This window comes from Halichoeres trimaculatus, unplaced genomic scaffold (genome assembly GCF_033239565.1).
Source record: "Halichoeres trimaculatus isolate MK-OKI-2021-1 unplaced genomic scaffold, fHalTri1.1 fHalTri1_scaffold_2, whole genome shotgun sequence".
NCBI classification, from domain to species: Eukaryota; Metazoa; Chordata; class Actinopteri; order Labriformes; family Labridae; genus Halichoeres; species Halichoeres trimaculatus.
In genome coordinates this window covers 37,730,101-37,755,801 of record NW_027437180.1, presented here as the reverse complement: position 1 = coordinate 37,755,801, position 25,701 = coordinate 37,730,101, and the positions used below count along the sequence as shown (strand labels likewise).

Below are 25,701 nucleotides of genomic sequence, written 5' to 3'. Positions count from 1 at the left end.
CTTCAGGTCAGGTGGACCTGCCTTGGGGGCACCATCTACATGGCCCTGCCGCCAAAAACCTCCACAGGTAGGAACATAATAGGAACATTAACTGATCCTCTGACTCATTTGATTCAAAGGCATGTCATGTCAAATAACTTCACTTGTATCCGAACAGTGATATTAGATGGGAAACACTCAAATGCTAGTGTTAGCTTTCTGGTTATATCTAACTGGTAGTTAAATAAATGCATCAAACTGAGTTTAAACAGACTTGTGTCCAGTAGTAACACCTGGACATAAACCAATTACAATAAAGTCACAACAACTGGTGGTATCAATATAGTTTAAAACACACCTCAGTTTTTCACTGTATATTTGTAGGAACATATTTGTAGGAACTAGGGACGGGTACCTTTCACATTTGAAATGATACGAGACTGACACCCGGTACCTGGCAATCGGTATCGGTACTTAACAGTCCAATTCTCGCTACTTGTGAGTATATTTATGTGGTAATAAATATTAATTTAAAAGTTTTTCAATTTAACATTAATTTCTCGACATAAACTTGCAATGCTGCGTTGGGGTCCAGCATGGAAAATCGCCCTCTCTTCCATCTGCACAGTCACTACAGTGTGTTCAAGTATCAAAACAACGGTACCATCTGATTTTACGTGACTCGGTACTCGGTACTACAGAAGGTGGTACCCAAAATGGACCTAATTGGTTACCCATCCCTATAAGTAGCCTTCAAGTTATGTGCTGTTGAAACGAGTTTCCAACATTGGTGTTAGTGGCTTGCCCCTAAAATTTGTCATGAACCAGATTGACCTGGATAAGCTTGGATGCCACATTCAACATGTCCCAAAGGACCAGGAGCACTTCAGGAAGGATGATCTTGACTGAAATAAGTCTAAAGTTTTGATCCGGATCAGCTACGAGAAAAAACAAACACAAGACTCCGTCCACATGTTCAAGACTTTACTTCATAGCTCAGTGCCCTTCATCTCTGTACAAACACAACCAGCACACCTTTGCACTGTCAGCAGGATCCAAGCAGGTAGCACTTCCTCTCATGGTTAACCCTGTTTTTCTCATGCGTTAAAAAACAGGCATGGTGCCAACACATTGGAACAGAAGGTTAACGACTGGAGATTTACATTTTGCTTGGCAAGATAAAAAATAAAGATGTCTTTATGGGAAATGATTCTTCTATGTACAATTCAGAGCATAGAGAAAATAAAAACACCAAAAAAATAGATGATTAAAGCATGCCCATTGTCACACCATGAGGAGGAGGCGAGCGGCCAAGCTATTTATTTACTTTTCTCATCCAACTCTTCTCGTTATCCATAATGAGCACAGCATATAGTGAGCAATCTCTTATCACATTAACATATTTGGGCATTCAAACCAGTCTAATTTGATCTCTTTTTTGGCATACTGATCCCAGTAGGAAGGGGAAAGCTTTACTCAGAGAATTCAAAGGTACAGATTTTCGTACACGTCGTTTTCCTTCTATGGATTCATTGTATTTGTGATATACTTCACCATGCAATGTGAACCAAGCAGAGTACTGTCAGAAGAAGAGCGGAGTAGCTGTGGACAGGCTGGGAGTACAGTGTCAGGGCTCGTGTCCACATAGTGTTTTTTTTCTGAGGGGGAGATAACCCTGTACTTTTAGAAAGGCGCAAGTTACAATTTCTTATTCCAACTGATCACAACGACTTGTTTTGTTGTCCAGGCTACATGAGGCATAGTTAAACAGAGAAAGGAAAATTTTATGGAAGAAAATTCTTGAAAACAGCAACAACTAACAACAGGAATCAGAAGACACAATGATATTTAAGACGTTTCTATCAGATTGTGTCCTGCGTCGACATACCCCATGTTTAGACTGACGTATGGACCGTCGGTAATCTCATTTGAATCTCAAAACCTGTAAGCTAAGGCCTGATATTGTCTGGTATTTCTTGTGTAAGCTAGCTGTTAGCAGTATCAATTTAAGTGCCTGTACCTGAGAAGCAACTGTGTGTTCAGCTCAAAGTAGAAATTGACCTCAAGTTTTGTTAGCAAACAAAAAAAAACTGTTATTCTTTTGACTGTAAACAGTAAGTCACACAGAGGCTTCTCGCTGTCTTGCCTTGGCGGTATGAGGCTGAAACAAAATGATTTTCTTGTGATTAACGTCTCTGAAGTTTGATCTAAAACAGATTGTTAGTTGCTCTTCATGCAGACACCGAATAGAGAGAGGGATGTCATTACGCTGGGTTGTGTTCCTCTTGCTTTTGCTCTCCATACAGACTGTAAACAACAAACAGAGACCAGGACACTTCTCAGACTACAGACCACCAAACACAGATTCTACATTTCATCTAGAATCTATTGCATTTAAGCCTAGCCAAACGCATAAAGAGCAGCATCCTCCAGAGTTAGCGCAGTGAAACACAACCTTTTACTAATGGATCATGTAACAGACAGTTTGAGTAATAAACTGTAAAGGATGAATGCTAATTTGTCAGAAAAAAACACCATGTGGACACCAGCCCCAAGGTGAGAGTTGGTGAAAGTAGACTTGTTTGAGTTGGTGATTCTCAGGTCCAGAAACCAGATGAACCAGGGATTGACCAGGGAGCAGCACATATCCTTAGCACCATGGCAGCAACACTCCTGTACGACCATCAGTCAAGATTACTGGAAGCCCATGAAGATAGTTAGCAAGCTGTCCTTGGAAAATAGAAGAGATCCATATACATGAAGTGAATTGAAGGAGGTCATTGTAACATCACAGTCTGGTATGGAATCAGGTGAAAACCTTTGAGGCGTAGCTTGTCCGAAGACTGATTATACACAAATATCTCAGCAATGAGTCTCTTTGTATTATCTAGCGGGCACAGACTTCTCCCTGGTATTTGGCTTCCCTTTAGCTGCTGCACCAGCTAGTTTCGGACGGGTCCTGGCAGGCGTGATACCAGAGGAGGTCTGGGCGGTGGCTTCCTGTGAGGCGCTGCGCCGCATGGTGGTGGTGGTGGTGGTCCTGGGTGGTAGCATGGGGACAGTAGGGGCTCTGACCGAAAGGGGCTGCCTGGATGGACAGACCCTCTGAGGGGAGGGGCTGTCAGTTCTGCAGTGAGTGGAGCTAAGGCTGCGACGGGTTCCAAACAAGACTCGTAGGGGCATTCGGGGACTACCTGAAGGAGCAGGGGCAGCAGAGGGACGAGGACATGAGGAAGAGGACCTGGGTAAGGGGGGTTTGGACTTTCGTTGAGTGCTGAGAGTGCTCAGTCCAATTTTCTGATTCCTGTAAACAGAAGAAGATAAAAACTACCAATCAATCGATTCAGAATCAAAACATGCAAATGCAAAGATCAGAAAACAGTCGTACCCATTAGCAAAGGATGATGCTCCTTTGGTAGTGCTGGATTCTGGCAGGCAGAGGGGAGACGGAGAAGCAGCAGCAAGCCCCACTGAAGGCCTTTTTATGGGGGTGACTGGCCTGGGGATCCTGCTCCTGCACTCCTTGGAGCCTTGCTCTTCTGTCGGTTTTAGTCGGGAGCTTCTCCTGGACTCGTCTGAGGTATGAGTGTCCTCCTCTGAGCCAGTGGTAGACAGAGTCTCTGAAGCTCTCCTTCGCTCATCGTCCCCAGAAGACAAAGAAGACGAAGTCCCGGACAACATTCTCCTCCTCATCCAGCGACCCTGTTGCCTTTGGACCAGCATGCGGGCCAAGTCCAGCTGCCTGGCCCTCTGCTGAAGTCTAGCCCGAGCTGAGAGGGAGGAGGACTGCTCAGAGCCCGAGTCTTCTTCAGAGATGAGCACTGGGATTCTACTTCTGATTCTGGGTTTTATTGCTGCTGGTAATTCTGATCCAGTCTGAAACTTTGCAGCTTCTTCACCAGATAACAATAGTTTCTTAAGATCCAATGAAAGAGCTTTGGGTTCAAGAACAGGTGACATGGCTTCTGGAACAGGCTCTAAAGACTGGGCTATGACCGGGGAGGGACCATTCTCAGTACTGGAAGGTTTATCAAGTGGTCTACCTTGATCTGGAATTAGCTCCTCTGGAGACTTATCTGTCATAAGTTCAGCCCCGGGGTCGTGGGTGTCATCCTCTACCGCTGATGCCTTCATGATGGCCAAGACTTCCCGGTCACTCTCCCTGGCAGAGTGACCGTTGGAAGACATGACGTTGAGGTGCGATGTCTCTGCAATGTGGACAAAAGTGCGCTCGACTTTGGTGAAGGGGGGTGAAGCAGGAGCTATGGGCGTGGAGGGCCTGAGGTCTGACCTGAGAGCAGGGGACAAACGCCCGGTCTCAGAGGTCTCTGGCTGAATCCCGTCTGGGACCAAGAGGTTACGGGAAGTGAGGGCACATGGTGTGGCCAACTCGGCCTCCAGACCATGATCAGCACAAGAGGGAGACTTGCGAGTGTCACCAGGGGAGAAGAGGACCAGGGTTTTAGAAGCATCCTCAAGGTCAGGGTCTGCATCAGCTGCAGAGGCGTGCTCCCTTTGGCCCTTCTGGTCCTCTGCCATGAGTGTTGACGGTGCAGCGTCCTGGCTGCGCTCAGTGCTCTTCTGACTGGCCTCACTGTTGGACTCACTTTTTGTGACGTCGTCGTCTCTAGGTCCTTCAGGTTCTGGGACTTCCTCGTCTGGTGTGGCAAAACTGCGGCGCTGTGGCAAAGTCCCAGTAAGCATGACTGTGAGGAAGTCAGCTCTTTTGGCCTGCAGCTGGGGAAGGATATGGAAATGCTCCTTCTCATCCCCCTGGGCCTTCGTCCGGTAGTCCGGGGAGGACGGTGATGGGATGCTCGGCTCCGTGGGCGACAGAACCTGAGAACACAACAGAACTCTTCTGTAACTGAATGAATTCAAACAAGATGATAAATATTCTTCAGCTGGGACTAATGAAAATGCACAGACACATGGAGTGGCCTTTTTAGTGACCTATACTCAGAGGTGAACTCAGAATCTTAGACTGATGTCGGTACCTGACCAACCGAAACATTAAACAATGGTACTCTGATTGTGTTGGTGCAGAAACAACTCTCTTAGAGCTTGTGGTACTGAAAAAACACAAATCAGATCTGACTGCAAACATTTCAAACAAAATAGGACAAAAAGGTTGTCAATGGGACTTCCTGGGCTTTTGGACTCGGCCTCAAGTGGACACTCGTGTAACCGTCCCTCCCACAGCAAGGAAGACAGAAGGAACAGGAGTATTTGCCCCCAAAATCATTTTAATGTCATTTTGGTTGTACACAAGCTTTTCAAGATTGTCTAGATTACATACATTGATATAAAAGGCACAAAAAATGCATTGCAGAGTTTATCCTTTGACAGCACGCAGTCTGATATCAGGTGATTTCAAGTGTTTCCTTTCATAAAGATTCAACATACAGCCTGTACATACATACTAAACCCTGCTAATGTTCATGCTATTAGAGATTAACTGCAAACCTAATGACTTTCTACATTTCTGTATATATGTACACATTTATCATTTGGATTTACAAAAAGTTTAAAATACATGCTTTACCTGTAAATTATACAAGCAGTTCTGTACAATCGTAAGGTGATATAAAAGAAAATGCGTACATGTATTTTACAGGTGAAAGACACTCACGGACCGTCTCACTGAACCCACGCTGTGAGCTCGCCAATCCTCAGCTTTAACGACACAAACCTCGCTGTTATTGCAATAAAAGTGAAGGAGCATCCAGATATTTCAGAAATGCTTACAATACTTTCAACTATTCCTCTCAATCCTAGATGTGTTTAGCTTAGCTTAGCTTAGCTTAGAATACCACCTGGAAGTAGAGATGAACTGATAGCCTAGCTAACTTTTTTCCTCCATCACACATAATTCATGATATCACAAAGCCACAGGACTCATTATGACATCATGTTGCTGGGCAGGCTTCTAGGGAGCTGGCCAATCAGAAGAAAGTTAGGCTTGTATGGGGAAGGGGGTTCCTTAAAGAGACAGTACCTGATATTTCCTGTGGCTGACAGGCTGAACAAAGGGTTTCCAGCTAAATTTGATATGAAATTCCAAACTTCACATAACTGAAACTGTGGTGTTACAGATCTGTTGGACGGACTGGGGACTAGCTTGTAAAGTAACAGTTCCCCCTGCTTCCAGTCTTGCTAAGCTAACCACCTCCACCTTCTCAAGAGAAAGCAACCAGTTTGGGAGTAAACATGCTCTGAATTAATATCTGAATTTTCCTCTAAGTGTAAAGAAGACGAGACAAATGATCAGGCTAACAAACAGGTGAACATGACTAATCATAGCTAACATGGGGCTAACGCGTTTACTTATAAAGACATGATGAAGTTTTCTCTCTACAGACGCTATCTGTACAATATCACCCTGTTATTCCATAAAGATCATTACTTACATATCAAATATGCAATAAAACATATGGAGTGGATTACACTTTGTTTCTACATGTTTATATTTGCAGAGTGAGATTTATGAGGTATAAATGTTTCGTGTCAGACTTAAAATCAAGAGACAGGACGGCACCGTCATGTAAGCGCCACTTTTGTGTACAAACTGTTAATCTTTCAGGGGTTTAAAGATGATGGATGTTTTTTCGACCACTGCAAATTTCAAAAAGTCAAAGTTTGAATGAACTTGAAGAAAATAAGAATTCAGTCTTTTAGAGTTTGGCGACTTTAAGCAGCATTTTCTACAAGCAAGACACTCCACACAAGTTGAAATCAGACATTTGAGCTGACAGCAAGTTTAGTTTTAGGAAAGATGGCTTAAACATTTAAAGTCATCGTACACGCTGACGAAAATGAGGAGTATTCGAAAGCTTTACAAATGTAAATGTAATGTTTACTTGCATTAACAATCAAAGGTTGAAGAGAATTTAGCCATTTGGGGGTTTAGAGTCTAAATTTTGCTTTTTTGGTCGCAATACTTCAAATGTAAGAACATGAAACTTAGGTTGGACAGTTAAAAAAAAAGTGTTGCCATTGAGCTCTTCAAAATGTTAAAAGACAGCATCTGGGGTTTAACCGAAGATGTGGAGAAACATAACGGACAATCAGGATGTATTTGGCGAGCCAGCTCCAGATCCGTGAGTATCCCTTTTAGTAGCAGTGTGAAGTATTTACAAAAGAATCACAGACGTTTTTCAGTCAGAGGTGTATTTTCACTGTGTTTTAGTTGTAATTACAGTACAGTGCTGTTTTATGTCATTTTACAGTCAGAGGTGCGTGTCGTACAAACAGTAGATCTCATGCAAAGAGTGGCGACAGTCGGTAAACAGTCGTGCAAGACGACATACCGTCATTAATGCTGCGTATTGTTTTTTGAAACCAGTGTATCGTCAGCATAAAAAGCACACTCAAAGCCTTCCACTGCCTGTTCTGAACTGAAAGTGGCACTGCGCTCATGGTGACACAGGACAAAACATCGGCATGTATCAGTGACAATCTTGTACGGTAGGTGAATCATTTTGCAGACGTGCAAAATAAAGTTCAGAGTTAGCAGCTAGTCCACTTCTTACATTCTCTAAGTGGCTGTAGTGTAATGCTAAGCTAAATATAAAACAAGCAGAACGTCCTGAACGCAGCGAGAAGCAGCATGGGAACAAACTCAGGTCGTCTTCTCATCACCTGTGATGAGCCTCAGCGCAGAGTGACGCCTAATGCTGAGTTTATGCTAACGCCTCTAGCTTAATGGAACAGCGAGTGGTGCATATTTATTTAATGTAGCCCTTTGAGAATGCAACCGTCTGGTTTCTGTTTGGTGTCTGCCACAACAAAAGGACCATCCTCAGCCAGTCTCACGCAGTGTCCTCATATTCAGAAGAAGAAAGGGTTTAACATTCAGTGAACGCTGCTGTGGATTCATGTTAGCATCCACCCCATTTCAAACGCTCCTTGTGATGATTGCTCAAAAAACAAAACAAAAAAAAGGTGTTCTGATTTTCTGTTGGATGCTTTCTTCTCAGAGGACAAGCACTGTTTTGTGATGAAAACATCATCTTGTTCAAAGTGAAAAATGTTTGATGGGAAAAGCTAAATGAGGCTAATCTTAGCTTGTTTATTAAACACCCACGGACCCCCCTGCTGTTTGCTTTGATGGCTGTTTTTGTTATCTGTTTAAATGTCCTTTCATAGGCTGGCAGAGTTTTACTCGATTCAACATTTTTGTGCGCTTTCTTAAAAAACAGGAACACAACAACACAAAGAGGACCCTAAATGCTAGCTAGCTAGTAGCTTCTACGCGGAGAAGGGTGCAAAATCCAGAGATCATTTAAAACCAGCATCACCACCGTTTTCACTGACACTATCACATACACCTCAAATGTTGTCAAAAAGTTGTTCTGCTGTGTTCCAGGTCTGAAACATGCTATGCTAAGAATCTGACTTAATGTTAACGTTTTGCTACTTCTTTGATCAACCAGCAACATGAAGAGGATTCTGAAAACCAGACAAGGTTTTAGTTCCAGGCTGTTAACATGTTTGAATTAAGTGTAAAGCCAAAAAAGTCTAACTTAATAACATGGGGTCTATGGGGACTGACTCGCTTTTGGAACAAGCCTCTAGTGGACACTGGGAGAACTACAGTGTAACTTTGCCAACCTGGAATTAAACATTTCAACATTTGAAAGAATTTGAGTATGGTTGTTTTCCCCCTCGTACACGATGGGGTTCTTGGCATTGATTTAATATTTGATAACTGCAATTGTTGACCATTTTCCTTTATCCTGATTTCCAGGAATCTGTTGAGAGAGATCACTTTTAACATAAAGACATAGAGACATAGTTTAACTCAAGCATACCAGCCGTTATCCAAACATCGACTAAACATTCAAACAGTCTGGCTACATTAACAACACATTTCTTTCCACAAAACTGCAACAGAACATCATGTTTTCCATCTCATTACCTCTGAAATGGAAAAAAAGCTAAATAAGAACCATCTTCCTGTTCTCCTGGAGCTCTAACAGTATCTCAGTCATAGTTTCAGATCTCTGTTGTTCACTGTATTCACACAACAGACATTTTCTTCTGGTGTTTACGCTAACACTTTTGTTGCAACCACCTAAAATATCTCAAGACTACACAGTAGGAACAAGTCATTTTTCAAAGTTAAAAAGGTCATACAAGTGGTTAGCTAATGTTAGCTTCCAACCAACCCTAGCTAAACGCTATCACTAAGCAAGAACAAACATCAACAAATTCAGAGGATTTATGCCCTTTCTGTTATGTTTTGTAACAAAATAACATAGCATTGTTAGCTAGGTTAGACTTTCCTCAGTTTATCAATGAACTCAAACCAAACCTCAGATCAGACCTGGAACCACTGGAGCCCCACTTCATAAATCCCCACATTTAACTTATTGCATCTGTGTTTTGCATCAATAATCAGATCCCTCTCTGGTCTCTTTCGGGATAAAGTGCAACAGTGAAGTCCAGCGCTCACTGAAAAGCGATGGAGGAGGAAGCACGATGAAGATAAGACGACGTCACGATGTATAGAAGCAGGAACACTCCTACAAACCTCTCCAACAAACTCAGAAATGGCCACCAAGAAAACCAGATCCTGAGCATCACTAGAGCCTGGACAAACCAACACCCCTATGATAGTTTCCTTTAAGTCCCTCACCCTTTGGAAGACCTGATGTAAGTCCAACACAACATTCACTGAAGGATGAACACAAGACTTTGAAACTCCAAAACAGCCTCATGAACAGAGCTTTGAGCAGCTGTGGTTCCTTTAAGGGTTTGGCTAAAGTAAGCTAAAGCCCCGTTTCCACCAAGTGGTGGTCCAGTTTAGATCAGTCCAGTTTGGTACGGGTTGTAGCAGTAAAGCCTGATCCTGTTTGCGTTTCCACAGCCAACTGGACCCTTCTTGGTTGGCAGCGTGAATGTCAGATGCCAGTAACTGGGTCAGTTACGTAATAGCGTGACGCCATAGCAGCATGACACTGTGTACCCCACTAATAAATCCAACAAAGAAGAAAAACGCGACACAGTAAACAAAGAGCAATGATGAAGACATCCAGCAATTCGGCTTCTTTGCGAGTGGCAATGGCAATCAAGCTTTGTTTCAGAGAAGGCTGTGTGTCTCCAGCTGCTGTGGCACAGGAAGCGACAATTCTTCCACCAATCAGCAGACTGCAGTGTTTCTAGCTCCACCCTCTAGGGTTGGATCAGTTTCGTCTGGCACCCCAACAGAAGGGAACCAAAAAGTGGGACGGTACGGGTCTGTAACGCGGGGACCTGTCCCAGTTTTAGTCACAGAATGCTTGCTGTACCAAGGTGAAGTGAGCCGAACCGCTTGGCGGTGACGGGGCCTGAACTCAAGCTGTGTTCAAACCAAAAGTGGTGCAACTCTACACGCTACACATTCATACATTGTAGAAATCTCTGAACTCTAAAAATGGCACCAGATCTTCACAAGACTTTCTGAAATTATGAGGTTATCAGATACGGGCTTCCTAACTGGTTCATGACTAACTGGTTGAAGGGACAGGGCCTTTAACACCAAGGTCTGCCCATAGCGACCCTCCATCCACAGGCTTCCAGAGAGATGGCCAATCAGACATTTCACCCATAGACTGTATAAAACATGGACGTAGTCTCGTCGACGTCACCCGTCTGAAGCAGATTGGCTATAGCGGCCATATTGGTAGTGGCAAAGGCTTTGCCTACAGCCATAGGGCGCCTGTCGGTCACGTGACCCTCAGCTGTGCCTCTGATTGGGGGAGCTCGCGATCCTAATATCCTCTGAACGGCCAAGTTAGAAAAAAATTCACCCCCCGTACAGTGGGCGCTGATAGTAAAATTAGTGAAGTTGCACATTAGTGACAGGATCAATGGCTTTTTTTGGCTTGGTGTGTTTGTGACTTCCAGAAACAGCAGATTTTAGCACTTCAGCACTGTCTCATATTCTCAGACCGGAGGTTGCCGCTTGATTTTACCCCACAGTGCTAAAAATCGCAGTGAAAAAAATCTGCAAATACACGGAAAACGAACGGAGGCATTGAAAACGCTGTTGTAAGCATGCCAGGCCTGTAGGTGGTGCCACAACTGTCTTGTCCAGAAGCTCTCAGTCGAAGTAGCTGCTAATTGCAAAAGTGATGCAACGAGTGTTGAAAGGCAGTCAGCAGATGCAGCAGCAATAGCACAACACGGTAGCGTAACGACTGTTGTACCGTTGTGTGGGCATCGGCAAAACGGAGCATGACCGACCCTTGCTGTTAGCAAGGTAACAGCGACCACAGCATTTTGAGGAAATTTCCACTCGAGGTCATATTTAAAAGTTTCTGTTCAGGTCGACTTAAATAACAAACAATAGCTTTGTGTTTCACCTTAAACCCCTTGCGTTGTGTAAACAGCCCCTCAAAAAGATGCTAACATAAGGGTTTCTGAAACACCAGGGGGAGACAAATAGTGAAGTTTTGAGCTGCTAATCATGTAAAGACAAAATAAAGATTGGAAAAGCACAATACTCCCTCTTTAAAGATACTCCAAAGGTCTGTCTCGTTGCTCCATTTTTGGTCTGAACACATCGGGAACAGTTCTGCTGTTAGCAAAACGCAAACTGCCCTGTAATAAATGTGCCATCGTCCTCTTGTAGAGCATATAGAATTTGTACCATTTCTAGCATTAGCGTTCACCCTGTTGCATGTTATCAGGAACCACAGCTGCTCAAATAAGAAAAACAAACTGACATTTCCCATGATGCCTTTATGTTAAACAGCTCCCTCCACAATAACAGCTCCACCTCCTGTTGAGATGATCAATAAAAAATGATCCAGAAACACATGGTCTAATTTAAATGCCTTAAAAACGCAAATGTCAAAAGGACGTACATTTAGAAATTGGGCACAGAATTCAGCGAAAGGAGGATGAGGTTTAGTTTCTGTTTTTAAAGATTTGTTTTTTTTTATTTCTTCTAATGTTATTGTGTTAAATTCATGCAGTGAAACGCCGCTGGGCTGTTTTTAATTTTCAATTCGTTTTGTAACTCTTTTCAAAACTCTTGTCGTGTCAGGGGCACCGTACTCAAAAACCCAAGCACAGTTTTTCCTTATTTTTGCAGAGATCAAAGTGATGCTCACACCTTCAGAGAAACCTTTTCACAGAGAAAACTCACACGCCTCTCTTCACACACAAACATTTAATGGGTCAGGAATCAGTGAGGTGTTCAGGGTCACTGGTTTTGTGTCGGTGAAGACGAGTTGTGAAGCGGTGACAGTGTATTGCTTGGTGGACGGGGGAAACGCAGACTCCAAAGTTCTCGGTGCAAAAAAACTTGATCGCCGGGACGACCTGCATTCCTGGACGATCGCTCCTTCGTTTCAGCGGGAAGAGAAATAAAAAAAAAGCAGGAATCCTGTAAAGCTTAACAGTCTGTAGCAGCCGCACTCTGTTTGCTCTCCTCCTCTTCATGGAAGGAAATCTTTAGTTTCACATTATTCCTCCAGGTCGCCTCCCGCTCTGCGACGTGTGCAACAGAAGGTTTGCAGAGAGGCTTCAGAGTTTATTGCATGAAATTATTTCCTGTTGTCAGCGCTTTTCTCCTCTCTGTCTGTTCCTCTGCTCGAGTCATACAGCTACGTGAGTGTGTGTGTGTGTGTGTGACAGAGATAGTGTGTGTTAGCCAGCTGTGTGCTAGCTGTATGGCTTGTTGTATGTTTCATATGTTTGTCTAATCATGTGTGTGTTTAACTGTGCAGAGTTTCCAAAAAAACTACTAATATGAAACATCTGATATTTAGCAACTTTTGGGGGGGGTTTGTAGGGTCAAATATAAAGGTACAGTGCCCTTTTTTTGGACTGAAATCAGTCGATAAATTTAGTTTGATTAAAGGGCACTTCAACAAAACGAGGGGTGAAGCTAACTGGTTTAAAAAAAGAAAAAAGGCTGTTTCAAGAAAATTAAACAGACTATATTTAAGAAGTGGATGCAGCCAGCAGGGGGCAACTTCCCCTGTCTGATTGTCTCTAGAAGTCTCAGGAAAACTGCCTGACTTTTTAACCCAAAACTACCTTAGTCTCTACCCCCCAATGGCTGAATTCTCATTTCATTCATTTTATCTCATTCAGATCCTTTAATCTCTTTCAGTTTCTTTGATCTCATTCAGTTTCTCTGATCTCATTCTGTTTCTTTGATCTCATTCTGTTTTTTAATCTCATTCTAGTTCTTTAATCTCATTCTATTCCTCTAAACTCATTCCATTCATCTGATCTCATCCTGTGTCTTTGATCTCACTTTATTCCTGTGATCTTATTTCATCCCTTTGATCTCATTTCATTCCTTGGATCTTATCTCATCCCTTTGATCTCATTTCATCCCTTTAATCTCATTTCATTACTTTGATCTTATTTCATCCCTTTGATCTCATTTCATTACTTTGATCTTATTTCATTCCTTTGATCTCATTTCATTCTATTGATCTCATTCCGTTCCTCTTAACTCATGCCATTCCTTTGATCTCATTCTGTTTCTTTGATCTCATTCTATTTCTTTGATCTCATTCTGTTCCTCTTATCTAATTCTGTTTCTTTGAACTCATTCGGCTCATCTGATCTCATTTTATTCCTTTGATCTCATTCTAATTGTGTTGTCCAGCAGGGGGCGACATCCTTGTCAGGACAGATATGATTGTGTATCAGTTGAAATTGTTGCTCTTTCTGAACTGTTATTTTTAACCTTAGCGAATATTTTCCTCATGGTGCAGTTTCAGGCCTGAACCACACGTATATGGATATTTTTATGATCGGATATCTTTGTCCTCGTTTTAAAAAAAAAATCTCCGTCCACACCACAGAAATATCTCTGTCCATATGATGAGGCCAAACTGAAAACGATCGCCTCTCAAGCCTGCAATGCCATACCTGGCAGATAAGTGGCAGGTTAGTGAAATGTGAAAACCATAGAAGAAGAACGATATGAGCATGCGCAGTCAAACTTGTCGTTGGCAACCATTGCTACAGTGACTTGTTGCTAGGCGCTTGACGTCATCGTGTCAACACCAGCTCCGTTTAACACCGCTACATGGATCCACTCAACCAGATATTTTTTTTATTTCTACACTTTTTTATCCGTTTTTAAAAATCTCCGTTTACGTCGGTGAAATCGCCGTGTTCGTGTCGTTGAGAGGCTCAATTGGACAGAAAAATGTGCGTTCAGGAATATATCCATATACGTGTGGTTTTCCAGTACATCATGATGTTCATTTAATTAATTATGGTCTGTTTGTTTTCCAGTGAGCAGTAATCAACAGAAGCCTTTTCACATTTCTGGCCCCTCCCCCTCCTCTAGCTCCTCCCTCTTTGCGCCTGAGTCTTCAAAATGAGACGCTAAAAACGTAAACTAAGGCTGGCTACGCCCACTTCTTTTTGACCGTCTAGCTCCAGATTGTGTGTGTGTTTGTTAGTGTGTGTGTGTACATGTGTGTAAATAACTGTACGAGTGTGTGTGTGTGTGTGTGTGTGTGTGTGTGTGTGTTGTCTCTCAGCTGCTGTTCTTGTTCATGAGCTTGGCTAACATCTGCTGCAGCTGTGTCCTCGACACGTTCAGCACTGAATGTCTGCTCCGCGGGCTGCCGGGCGTCGGCAGGGTGCCGGCGTGTCGCCGTCGCACCGAGGCGGTGGCGGCATTGACGTGGGCGGGGCTGCTCTCGGCCGAGCGGCTCCTCTGGATGAAGCTGCTCCCTCCGTGCGGATACTGCTCCGTCTCCAGGGTGGAGGAGGAGAAGACGTAGGAGGCCAGCCTCCTCAGCTGATTGGGCCGCGGGTGGTGCCTCTCCTCTTCCAACTGCAAACAGACCAATCAGAGAGAAGGAGGGGCGGGGTTAACAAGCGGAACACCAGAAAAATCATGTATTTATAATTTTCTCCTACAGCTACGTCAAACACTCTGATTTGACTTCCTGCCCCTCCCCCTCGCTGACCAGGCGTTAGACAGGAGAGAGCTGATTGGTGCTCTCGCTCATCTAAAGCAGCTGATTGGTCAAAGGCTTTGAGGGGAGGAGCCTGAGAGAGAAGCATAGAGTTTACGGCTATGACATGCTAGTAGCTAGAAAAGTCTACACAGGACATGATGTTAGCTTGTGGGGTCGCCGGATTGGTCAGACTAGCACCCCTCTAAGACCCCCACAGAGAAGCACTAAGAGAGGACACAGAGGCACCAGCACAACACTGCACACACTGTCTGACACTAGGCTACAACAGTCTGAGCCTGCACACTTCTCAGGGAGAGATGAGCACTGGAGATGCAAAAAGAAACGGGGAACACAAAAGAGAGATGGAGTCATCAGGCACACAGAACACAGACACACAACGGAGGAAAAAAAAGGAGGAAAAATGAGCGAACAGAGGGAAAAAAGAGGAGGAGGAACAGAAACTGAGTGAGAGAACAGAGGTAAAGGACTATTCCTAAACTGTGCTTACCCCGAAACATCACTTTATTTCTTCTTTGTTGTCCCAATGGCACCCTCGCTCTGTCTCTGTCTCCTCAGGTGAGTCAAACTCGACATACTGTGTACTTTTAAAGCCATAGGTTGGGGGGCAAAGGCGTCAGTAGTTATGTGGAGGGAGGGGGGAGAATTGGAGAGGAGTAAAAAAAGAGAATGGCATCCTCGATGGCTGGCTGGCGTGGTGCAGAGCTCGCTATCGGAAAATAAAAGGAAGCTAAAATACGACTAACAGACGTGTTTCTGTGCAAACATCCAGCCTCGAAAAAACAGCAGCCGCCAACAACGGAGGAGGAGGAGGAGCACACCTGACGTGACGTGGAGTTAAAAAAAAAAAAAAATGAGTGCATGAGGAAATCAAATGGTCACAAACATGTGGAACTGAACGCAAACCGAACCAGCACGCCATGACCCCCCCACCCCAGAGGAGACAGGTCAGCTGTGCAGATTCACATCAAGGAGTCCAAACGCTCACCGGCGCCACCATTAGGAAAACATGTATATACGAAAATATGAGAAAGAAACACACAAACAGAAAAGTAAAATTTTTGATGTCAGGGCTCAACGTCACAGGTGATTGTTTCATACCTGTCATACACTCTGCAGCCTCTAGGGCAGTGTTTCTCAGATTGTGGTTCGCCAGTGCCCCCTAGTGGTCTGCAAATTGTGTTTTGTTTTTTTTTTGTTTTTTTTTTATGGAACGTTGGAGAAAAAAAAGGGGGTGGGGGTGGGAGTTGTTCGGTTGCTACACAAATTGATAGAATCGACAAAAATTGGTTCATAAAAGCGTTGGGTAATTTAGTTTAATGTAAGTACTTCAGTATTTAAATGCTGGAATTTTTAGGTATTATGGAATAATATTTCAGTAATGTAGTTTTACTCAGTTTTCCAGGTCCGTTTTCTTTCTCGTTCTAAAAAAAAAAAAATAAAAAATAAAAAATAAAAAATAATTTGATAAAAATACCAAACTTGGAAGGAATAAGTGCACTTTTATTACTCCAGTCACTGTCATTAGGAAAAATACTTGTTCTGATTAAAGGGAATTGAAGAAATAAAATGTATAATTTTAATCGTAAAAATAACTAGAGTATTAACCTAATTTTGAAAATAATTGTTAGTTGCAGCCCTAGCAAGTTGTACATGTATGATTGGAGTTTTTATTAATTCAGTTTGTTCTCTGAGGTGTTGTTCTGGGGCTGTTTAGCTCGTGGTGGTCCGCAAGATTTTCTGGGGGGACAAGTGGTCCTTGGTCTGAAAAAATTTGAGAAACACTTCTCTAGGGGGTGCACTAAGTATTTCAGGTGCTTTAAATAAACAAAACGCATTTGTTTTTTTTTCTTGTTTATAATTTGTAATTGTTATTATTAAGCTTTAGATGTCTCGTTTTGTGTGTGTAGTTTGTCATGACCTGCTTTGTTTTTGCTTCTCTTTATTCGTCACAGTCTGAACACAGCACGTGTTCACATTACTAATGACTTGGTTAATTTAAACCTTTGTTATCAAACTACCCACCAAACAGACGTCTGATGGACGTGCAGATTGAGTCTATATCGCATCTGTTGGTTCAAGACCAATTCTGGACGTCTACACAACGTTCAAATGAGGTCCTCTATTTGGACGTCTAACCATGACCCCACTTGGACGCCAATATGCAGTTCAACCTTTGAATGTCAGCATTTTGGCGGGAAGTAGACGTCAAAGCAGGGGTGGGTGGGTGAGCCCACTGAGCAAAGAAACGCAAGGACGTCAACTTTGAACGTCTAACTTTGGTCTCCTGAAGGCGCAGACTGTTCCTCCAGATGACGTTTACTTAACGTCCATCAAAGTAATACTTTCTTTGTTTCCATTTCCTGTTTCCCATTCTAAAATGGAGATGTGTTATCCTGTAGTGCTTAATTTTCCTATTAACAGACCTAATTTGAACATTGTGTAGACTTCCAGAACAGGTCTTAGATCAACCGATGCGGTTAGGGCATGATCTGTACGTCCAACGTACATCTAACGTTAAGTGGGCTAATACGAAGGATCTGTGAACGTCATAAATGGACGCTCAGGAGACCAAAGTCAGAGGTCCTTTGAACATTTTATTTGTGCAGTGGGTATGAGCCAAGAATGCTATTTTCTTTTGCAGTTTAGTCTAAAACAACGTGGTTAAGTTGGTTAAAGAAACCATGGTTTGAAATACAACACATCACCTGGTAAGAGTATATTATGCTAATTAAATAGATACCACCATTAGCGAGTGTTTACATGATCAAACCTGTTTGTTATTTCCAGTAAAACAACTTTAAAATCTCTTCATTGACCAAAAGAGGCAGCAAATCGTCTGTAAGTTTGACCTGAACAACGCCACTGATCAGGAGATCTCCCCAACAAACAAAAGCCTGTTTCCACCAAGTGGTCCGGTATAGATCAGTACAGTTTGGTACGGGTAGGAGTGGTAAAGCCTGATCCTGTTGGCCGGAAGCTGATAGCCGCGCGAGCTAGCATGATGCAATGCAACACAGTGTACTCTGACAGCCCAACAGAAGGGTAAACTATTTATCATGTCGATTTGGAGACTCATGTATCAGATATGTTATGACATTAAAGGGTGAATAAGAACAGAAATGACCTCAAACACCTCCACAGTATGACTTTCTTCCACGCTACATGTTTGCATGAAAAATACACACTTCAGTTTACTTTGCGACCAAACCCATGTGTGTTATCTGTGTGTGTGTGTGTGATTGTGTGAGAGAGTGTTGAGTGTAAAACCAGGTTGTGACACCTGGACTGTCCATGTGAAAGCACAGCAGCATGAAAACATCATCAACATCTCGACAGAGGAATAAAAAACATTTAGGCTACAGGTCAGGAGGTACAGGAAGGAAGTAGCTGCCTTTTCTCATTCATTCCTTCAGAATAAAACAATGGTCCAAAGAAAAAGTCATGAACAAAAGCAAAGAGATGGAAAAATATTCAACTTTGCTTCAATGATAAGAAAAAGACGACAGCAGCGTTCAAACGGCCGAATAGAGGAAACTGTTTTTGTGTCACGGGCAGTCGAGGAGGAATCGAACCAGCAACAGTGTCAGGATGGAAAGAATTCAGCTTATTATTCTAATCATCTAAACATGATCTACAGCTCAAACACTCTTTATTCATCTCACACTGATGTCTGTGAAACACTCAGTTCAGCTACTGTCTCTTTAAGAAACGTCAAGGGCACTACGGAACTCAACGTTCTATGATTCTACTCAACATTCCGGAACTCCAAACCTCTGATTCAGCCATCAGTGAATCAGTGATGTCACTACTTGGACAAACCTTGCATGGATCTCACTTAGCTCACTAACTTTTTTTTTTATCAAGCTGTTCAGAGAACGTTAGCTTCATAATGTGAAACTTTTTCCATGTTTAATATTAAAATCTCGGAGAAGTCTTTGTGTTTTGACTTAAAGAAGTCTGTGCTCTTTCTAAGATCCCTGGTTCTATCATAGTTCTGGGTTTCACAGCAGGCTAATAGCTAATATGTGAATCATGCTAATACCGAATTTTAAATGAATTAATCTAGTTCAGACAAAAACGACAGGAGTTTCTCAGACAATAAAGACTTTTCTGTAAATGTGGACAGAACACCTCGATATCATCTGCATATAAGGAGATACATCTAAAGACGGTGTACGCTGATGTGTTTTAAAGTGTCAGTGAAGCAGGATATTTAAAGTTTCTTCAGACTGAACCTGATCCTGAGTCCTAACCCAGTTGTTTTATTTTTTCAGCTGCTGCTGGTTGAACAAACCGACTGCCTGTGACAGACGTACAGCTTTAAAACGCTGCTGCCGTAGAGCGACATCACGCCATTAGTGTGGCGTTTTTTAAGGACCAGTCCAGCAGGAGTCACTGTGAGCTGCTCATTATCACCCTCCCACAAAAAAACAACGATAAAAAAAGATTAAAGCCATTCTCTCCAACATCCAGCAGGGGGCGACTCCTTTTAAATGTCAGTCTTTGGAGAATTTTCTTCCTCCTTCTGATTCAGTCCTTCACTAAACATTTTCTGAATGAGTTTACAGTCTCATGTCTAGTTTCAGGCCTTTTTAATCAAGTACGACGGCCATTTAATAAATCAAAGTTCCATTTAGAGCTTCATAGACTGGGATGAGGGGGGGAGTCTAGATAGCACAGGTCACTAACATGAAGTTTGCCAGCCCCAAGATCCTATTCATCCAAATATGATTACAAACAGCCCTAAAGACCAACACCAGCACATCTTAAACGCCGATACTCAAAGTAAAAATGACAGATCCACTTGGTCCCCATCCCATGAAGCTAGTCTTCCCATGGTTTGAAGGCTTACAACTAAACCCCTTTCCCATCTTCTCTAAATAGAATAACTAAAATCAGACCTCCCGTCTGTTTTTATCCTGCTGGACGACACATGAAGCTTAACTTGCACTCAGAGGTGAGGTAAAGCCTTCAGGACCTGATGGACCCAAGAGGAGGACTGAGAAACTGAGGAGCAGACCGAGGATCGTGCTGGACTCGTCCTACAAGCTTCATGTTGACGGACAGGTTAATGAGGCAGAGCAGCTGCAGCATAGCGCCTCCCTGTGGCAGAGTCCCTGCACAGCAGCCATCCACCTCCTCACCTGTCCACCAATGCCAGAGAGCTGAGCTCTCCTCTGATTGGCTGGCTGGGTCTCTTACCGGTCTCTGAGGTCCAATGGGCTCCGACTCTCTCCGGCGGGGGCGTCCCGACGGCAATGAGTGACACGGTGACTGGGCTGGGCTCCCACCGCTCCTCCTGGACGCCTCCTCCTCTGTTAGCGTTAGCATCCCTCGGCTGCTCTCCCTGGTGTGGGTCTTTGGACGGACCACCAGCTCCCCTGCAGGAAATGAAAACGTTAAACGGTGTTTGGGACGAGCTCGGTGGTGAAGGATGAGACGCTGCTAAACTCTACTAACAGACAGCATGAAACTGGCGAATTCTGAATACAATCTTTAATCTGCTGCTACTAGACTGACACCATGTTGGGATCAGCTAACATTAGCAGCTAACATTAGCGGCTAACATTTGCGTACAATCTCCGTGAAAACAGGTTTGTAACACTACGAGTAAAACAGGAAATCGACCATGTGTGACCCAAACTCCTGAAAACTTCCATGTTCTCACCTCCCGCCCTGAGCCTCCTCCTCTCCTCCTGCTCCTCCAAGGGCCGGAGCTCCTCGGGCTCCTCGTCAGTGGTTCCTGATGTCGTCGGCTGGAAGTCTCGTAGCTCTGCCTCTTTGTCGATGATCACCCATTCTTTGCTATCAAAGTCCTCCTCCTCGGCCAGCGGGACGGAGCGGATGAAGGCGTTGCTGTGCGCCTCCTGGTCCACCGATGCCACCGACACCTCCTGACGGCCGCTGGCTTGACGGTCGCCCCGGCAGCCAGGGTCCACAGACAGCATCTGGGCGGGCTGGGAGGAGTAAACGTGTCGAGACGGAGACCCGAGGATGTCCATTCTGGACCTGTGGGACACATAGAAGCATGTTTAGAGACCAGGAGACACTGGGGGCTTGGATTTGACTGGGAGTTGGTTAAAATTCAGGAACCAAGTCCTTGAGGTAGAGTTCCAGTCAATTCCAAATCAAGTCTGAAGTCTCAAACCAACACCAAATAAAGTCCAAGTCAGCCACCAAGTCATTCAGGACCAAGTTGTAGTCATTTTATAATAATTTTAGGATCAGCTACAAGTCTTCAAAACAAGCATCCATAAGGCACAGTCCAAGTTAGTTCAGTGAAGACAAGAGTCTATCATGTCAGTCAAGGCAAGACCAAAACAAGTCTTTAGAGGCAAGTCCAAGTCAAGTCCAAAGGAAGTCTCAAGTGACGTCTCAAAGAAATAAGAGCAAGTCGAAGGTCAGCAGCAAGACGTTTCTTGGTAATCCTTGAGGAAAGACCCAAGACGGTCCAAGTCTATGAGGAAAGGTCTAACTTGAGCTACAAGTTGGTTGTTGTGAAAGGATGTCTCAAGTCAGCTCTTTAAGTTTAGGTCCAAGTCTGAGCCATAGATTCTTTCCGATAAGGTTTAAAGTCAAACAAAAACTGTTTGTTTATTTCACGTCACCTCTGTCCGTAGCCGTCAGCTCGGCCCTCAGCTGCAGACAGACGATCAGACTCTGGGCTGTTGACCCGGTGGTACCGTAGCGATCTACCCTGACCTGTTGGGGAATCAGCACCTCCACCTCGGACCGGGGACACTGGACACGCACCCCGACCTGACTCTTCCTCCTGAGCCCCCTAAGAGACAAGAAGTGATGTGTGAAGCCCGACAGATGCCAGCGGACCAGAAAAACAAAGGACGTCTTGATAAAAGGTTCTGACCTTGTTCAGGCTGATCCTGAGTCTGTTGCGGTTGACATCTGTGTCCTCCCAGGCCTCTCCCGTCTCCCCGGCGTGCTGGGCACTCGACTCCCCGGGCGGTCGTGGGGGTGGAGCAGGTGGGGCGTTCTCCTGATCACTGAGATGTTCGTCCACCAGGACATCGTCAGTGTTCTCCCGCTGAAGATCTCCGGGTACAGGCGTCACGATGGCTCTGTGGACAGAGGACGTTGGAGACTCAGTCACTCGTCTTTCAGGACAACATATTAAACAATGTGACGGTCTCCTTCCTGGATCTTTGGAACTAGCAAAGACCGGATTTACAGAGGACACGGACTGTGAGCTAAGCTAACCCTTACGTATCAGTTCAGCAGGGTTTCAGAGGCGTGTGGTTGCTGACGGGTTTTTACTCACCCCACCATGGCGGCGGTGGGTCGGGTGTTGTGCTGTGGTTGCGTGGAGGCACTGGTCGACAGTGTGACATCACTTCCTCCCTTCTCCCAATCAAAAGGCTCGTTCTCGGTGATGATTCGTTCCTTCATGCTGTTCTCAAACACCGACATGAGCAGCTGGAAAAGAGACGAGACGACCTCTTGAACATGAAGTCCAGATCTGAACCCTGAAGACCAAACTAACGCTGTGTACCTGGTAGTCTGGTTTGGTGTAGTAGTCCAGGGCCAGAACGTGGTCCAGGAAGATATTAAACTCTGAAGGCATGTGTTTGAGCAGCATCCGATGGTCGTATCGCTCTTTAATCTGACCCACTTGTTCCTGCAGAGACCAACAAGAGGAGTTCATGAACCATCCAAGGTGCTGGACCCAAACTCTGAGCTGGAAGAGACCGTAAGGGGTCAGGGGGTCTCACCTTGTCTTTGATCTTTCTCCATGGCAACTGTCCAACAGCAAACTCGACCAACATGTAAAACAACGACCACAGGTCATCATGGCGACCCATTTCCTGTTGAACGAGACAAAAACACTTTTTTAACACTGACATGATACAAATCTTTTTGCTAAGTGAGCCGTTTATAAAACCGCTTCGACACGCTCCAGGCACTGGACCTTAAGAAGTGAGGAAAAGTTCGATGCTTTATGGCTTTGCTCTGAGGTTAAGCAACTCTAAAGCTCCACAGCGCCCCCTGCAAACTTACATTAAGGGCTCTGCAGTGATGCCATGTTATGGCTTTGACAGAAAGTCCAATTTAGTTCTCAAACATGAATTTGAGATCCTGCTAACATGTTAAACAGGAGTAATCATGGCTAACAGTGAGGCTAACATTAGAATAGCTAGAAGGTTAGCATCCTAGTGCCTGATGATATCTGTGACTGTTTACATCCAGGTAGTCTAGCCTCAGAGCATTTAGGCAGCCAGTATTTAACCAAGCCACAGCTACAGCTAGTGGAGGGAGGCTGAACTACAGCTAAGACACAACAACAGACTCTGAGACCATGATCACAGGAACAGAAGGATGCTTAATGTCCTGAACATTTGACATTAATGAGCTTAATGAAGAGGAAGAGCTCTGACCTTGTTTTTATGGGCGTTGACTGAAGCGTACCGGACCGTCCCTCTGAAACCTGCCACAGTCCTCGGCTGGACACAAAGAGGACCATAAGTTAGTCACAAACACAAGCGTCAGAGCATTCAGACCACAGTTCACCCCTGAACCACACACGGCTGCTCAGAAACATGACCTGAGGTAGACTCTGTGTTTTTATCTAATCTAAAGTACAAATCGTTTGATCAGACTTAATCTGTTCCACATTCACCTAAAATGTTTTATTTCAGTAGACAAAAACACTGGCTCAGTTTGGATGTTTTGCAGTGTGACACCTTCCCACTGAGGAGGCCGTGATGGCGGACATCCAGGTGTTTCAGCGTCATGATAAGGCCTTTAACCCTTCAGGTATGATTGTGACCTTGGTTTTCCGAGAGGAAGGACGATCTCTCCACCCAGTTACATGTTCCTCATGTTCAGAAACTCTAAGAGACAAGGGTCAGGTCTTGAAACTGAAACCGGAACTAAGTAGTGCCAAGAACTAGATGTTGCATCAGAAATATTTGGGTCTAAAAAGTCCCATTCAGTTTGGTTCGTCTTGGTACGGCGTGTGTTTTGTTGGGTTTCTATCGACTAATCCTGAGACAGATCCATAAACTACCAACTTGTACTGTCCCACTTTTTGCTGCCCCCTCTGTTGGGGTGTCAGACATACCTGTATTCCTCCTGACTGCTTTGTTGGGTTTATTGTGGGGTAGACTGTAGAAAGGGGTCTGAAAATGTTTTTTGAGGTCAAAACCAGAGCCCGACCGATTAATCAGTGGGCCGATTAATCAGCGGGCTGATTAATTGAGCTGATTAATCAGGAGGCCGATTAATCAGGAGGCCGATTAATCAGCGGGACGATTAATCGGGCCGATTAATTGGGCCGATTAATTGGGCCGATTAATCAGGGGGCTGATTAATCAGGCCGATTATAGCCTGTCCCGATTAATCAACATTGGCCAAAATGTAGCCGATTATTAAAACTTCTGCAGAGATTCTGTCGCTCCTGCTCCTGTCGCTCCTGCTCCTGTGTGTCTGTGTGTTGGGCTTCACACTGCCCAAGTGCCCCCCCCCCCCCACACACACACTCAGTCAGCTACAGAAGAGGACGACAACAATTTGATTTACTCCATGGTAAGCTGTGACTTAGCAAAACAATGTAACTCTACACTTTAGTGCTCCATGACCAGAACACACTGTTAAGACATGCCATGGAAAGCATTCAAGGTTTTTTCACGTAAGTTTGAAAGCGTGTGTAACAATGTTTAACAAAGTGTAAGTTGCACTTTTATGAAACAGACAAAGATGTATGTAAGAGTAAATTCACACGTCCACCATTATCTGATATAAGACTATAATACAGGGTTTTAACGTCGTGCAAGTTGCATCTTCGTGAAACACAATTTATGAATTATGCAACTGTTACTCCCCATGTCCACCATTTATATAAGGCTACTACACAGTGTCTCACTTCATGATGCCATGCAGGATTAACCTGGGCTTGTAAATTCACAAGCTATTGTCTTCATTGCAATAATTATTGAAAATGTTTTAATGTAGCATGTTTTGAAAGCAGCTACATTGTTACTTGAAAGTTTAGTTTAGACCCATGCATTAAATGGAGGATGGAACTTTTCAATAGCTGGTAATAATTTGTGTTCATATACAGTATTTATCCTGTGTATATCAATGAATTTCTTATATAATTCAGCCAATATATTGGATATTGGCCTTTTTTTGCCCCCAGTATCAGTATTGGCATGAGCCCCAAAAATCCCATATTGGTCGGGCTCTAGTCAAAAAAGTCTGAATATGAAAAAAAATCTTGATAAAATCCAAATCCTGATCCAGCCAAAAAAACATCCTGACATATTTTCTTCATATCGCCCCCTTATGGAGACTATTTTCCCTGGTTAGAAGCAGAATTTGCAGAAACATTAGACGTATTTTTGACCACACTTCGTGACGCCAAATCACTGAAAGAAAGAGTTACCAAATAGAGCATTCAGACTCCTGTAGGGTTGTAGTGACCTCTTGTCTCCTGTGGGGGGAGCAGTAACCTATTCTCTGACTTCCTCCCAGAGGAGTGTCTAATTCCCAAAGAGATGGCTCTGTGAGCGTGAAACCATCTGAGCGGCCTTCACCCTTTGGACCCGAGCATATCGTCTGACAGAGGAGTGATGTATTACATGCTCCAGAGGCGGTGACACTTCATTTATTACCGCGGCTTACGGACACCTTGAGGAGCTTGGTTCCCTAACGTGGTCCTTGAACATGAGGAATGTGTAACCTGGTACAGACATGGTCTTAGTATGATAGAAAATAAAAACGCCTCTGCTTTATCAGTCCTGTGAAATGTGACGTG

General features: G+C 44.0%; 1 protein-coding gene across 3 annotated transcripts in view; it reads right to left on the bottom strand.

Moving 5' to 3' along the window:
* Positions 1–553: 553 nt before the first annotated feature.
* ttbk1a (tau tubulin kinase 1a) overlaps positions 554–25,701 on the bottom strand; it is a 41,986-nt gene continuing 16,838 nt past the window's right edge. For all 3 annotated transcript variants that reach the window (XM_074684630.1, XM_074684647.1, XM_074684638.1), the window contains 10 exons: positions 23,321–23,386; positions 22,658–22,750; positions 22,438–22,563; positions 22,207–22,361; positions 21,796–22,006; positions 21,539–21,711; positions 20,599–20,939; positions 20,133–20,311; positions 3,368–4,818; positions 554–3,283 (listed from right to left, as the gene is read on the bottom strand). In XM_074684630.1, coding sequence (XP_074540731.1) covers positions 2,863–3,283; positions 3,368–4,818; positions 20,133–20,311; positions 20,599–20,939; positions 21,539–21,711; positions 21,796–22,006; positions 22,207–22,361; positions 22,438–22,563; positions 22,658–22,750; positions 23,321–23,386 — 3,216 coding nt within the window. In that variant the 3' untranslated portion in view covers positions 554–2,862. The remainder of the gene's footprint in view (positions 3,284–3,367; positions 4,819–20,132; positions 20,312–20,598; positions 20,940–21,538; positions 21,712–21,795; positions 22,007–22,206; positions 22,362–22,437; positions 22,564–22,657; positions 22,751–23,320; positions 23,387–25,701) is intronic.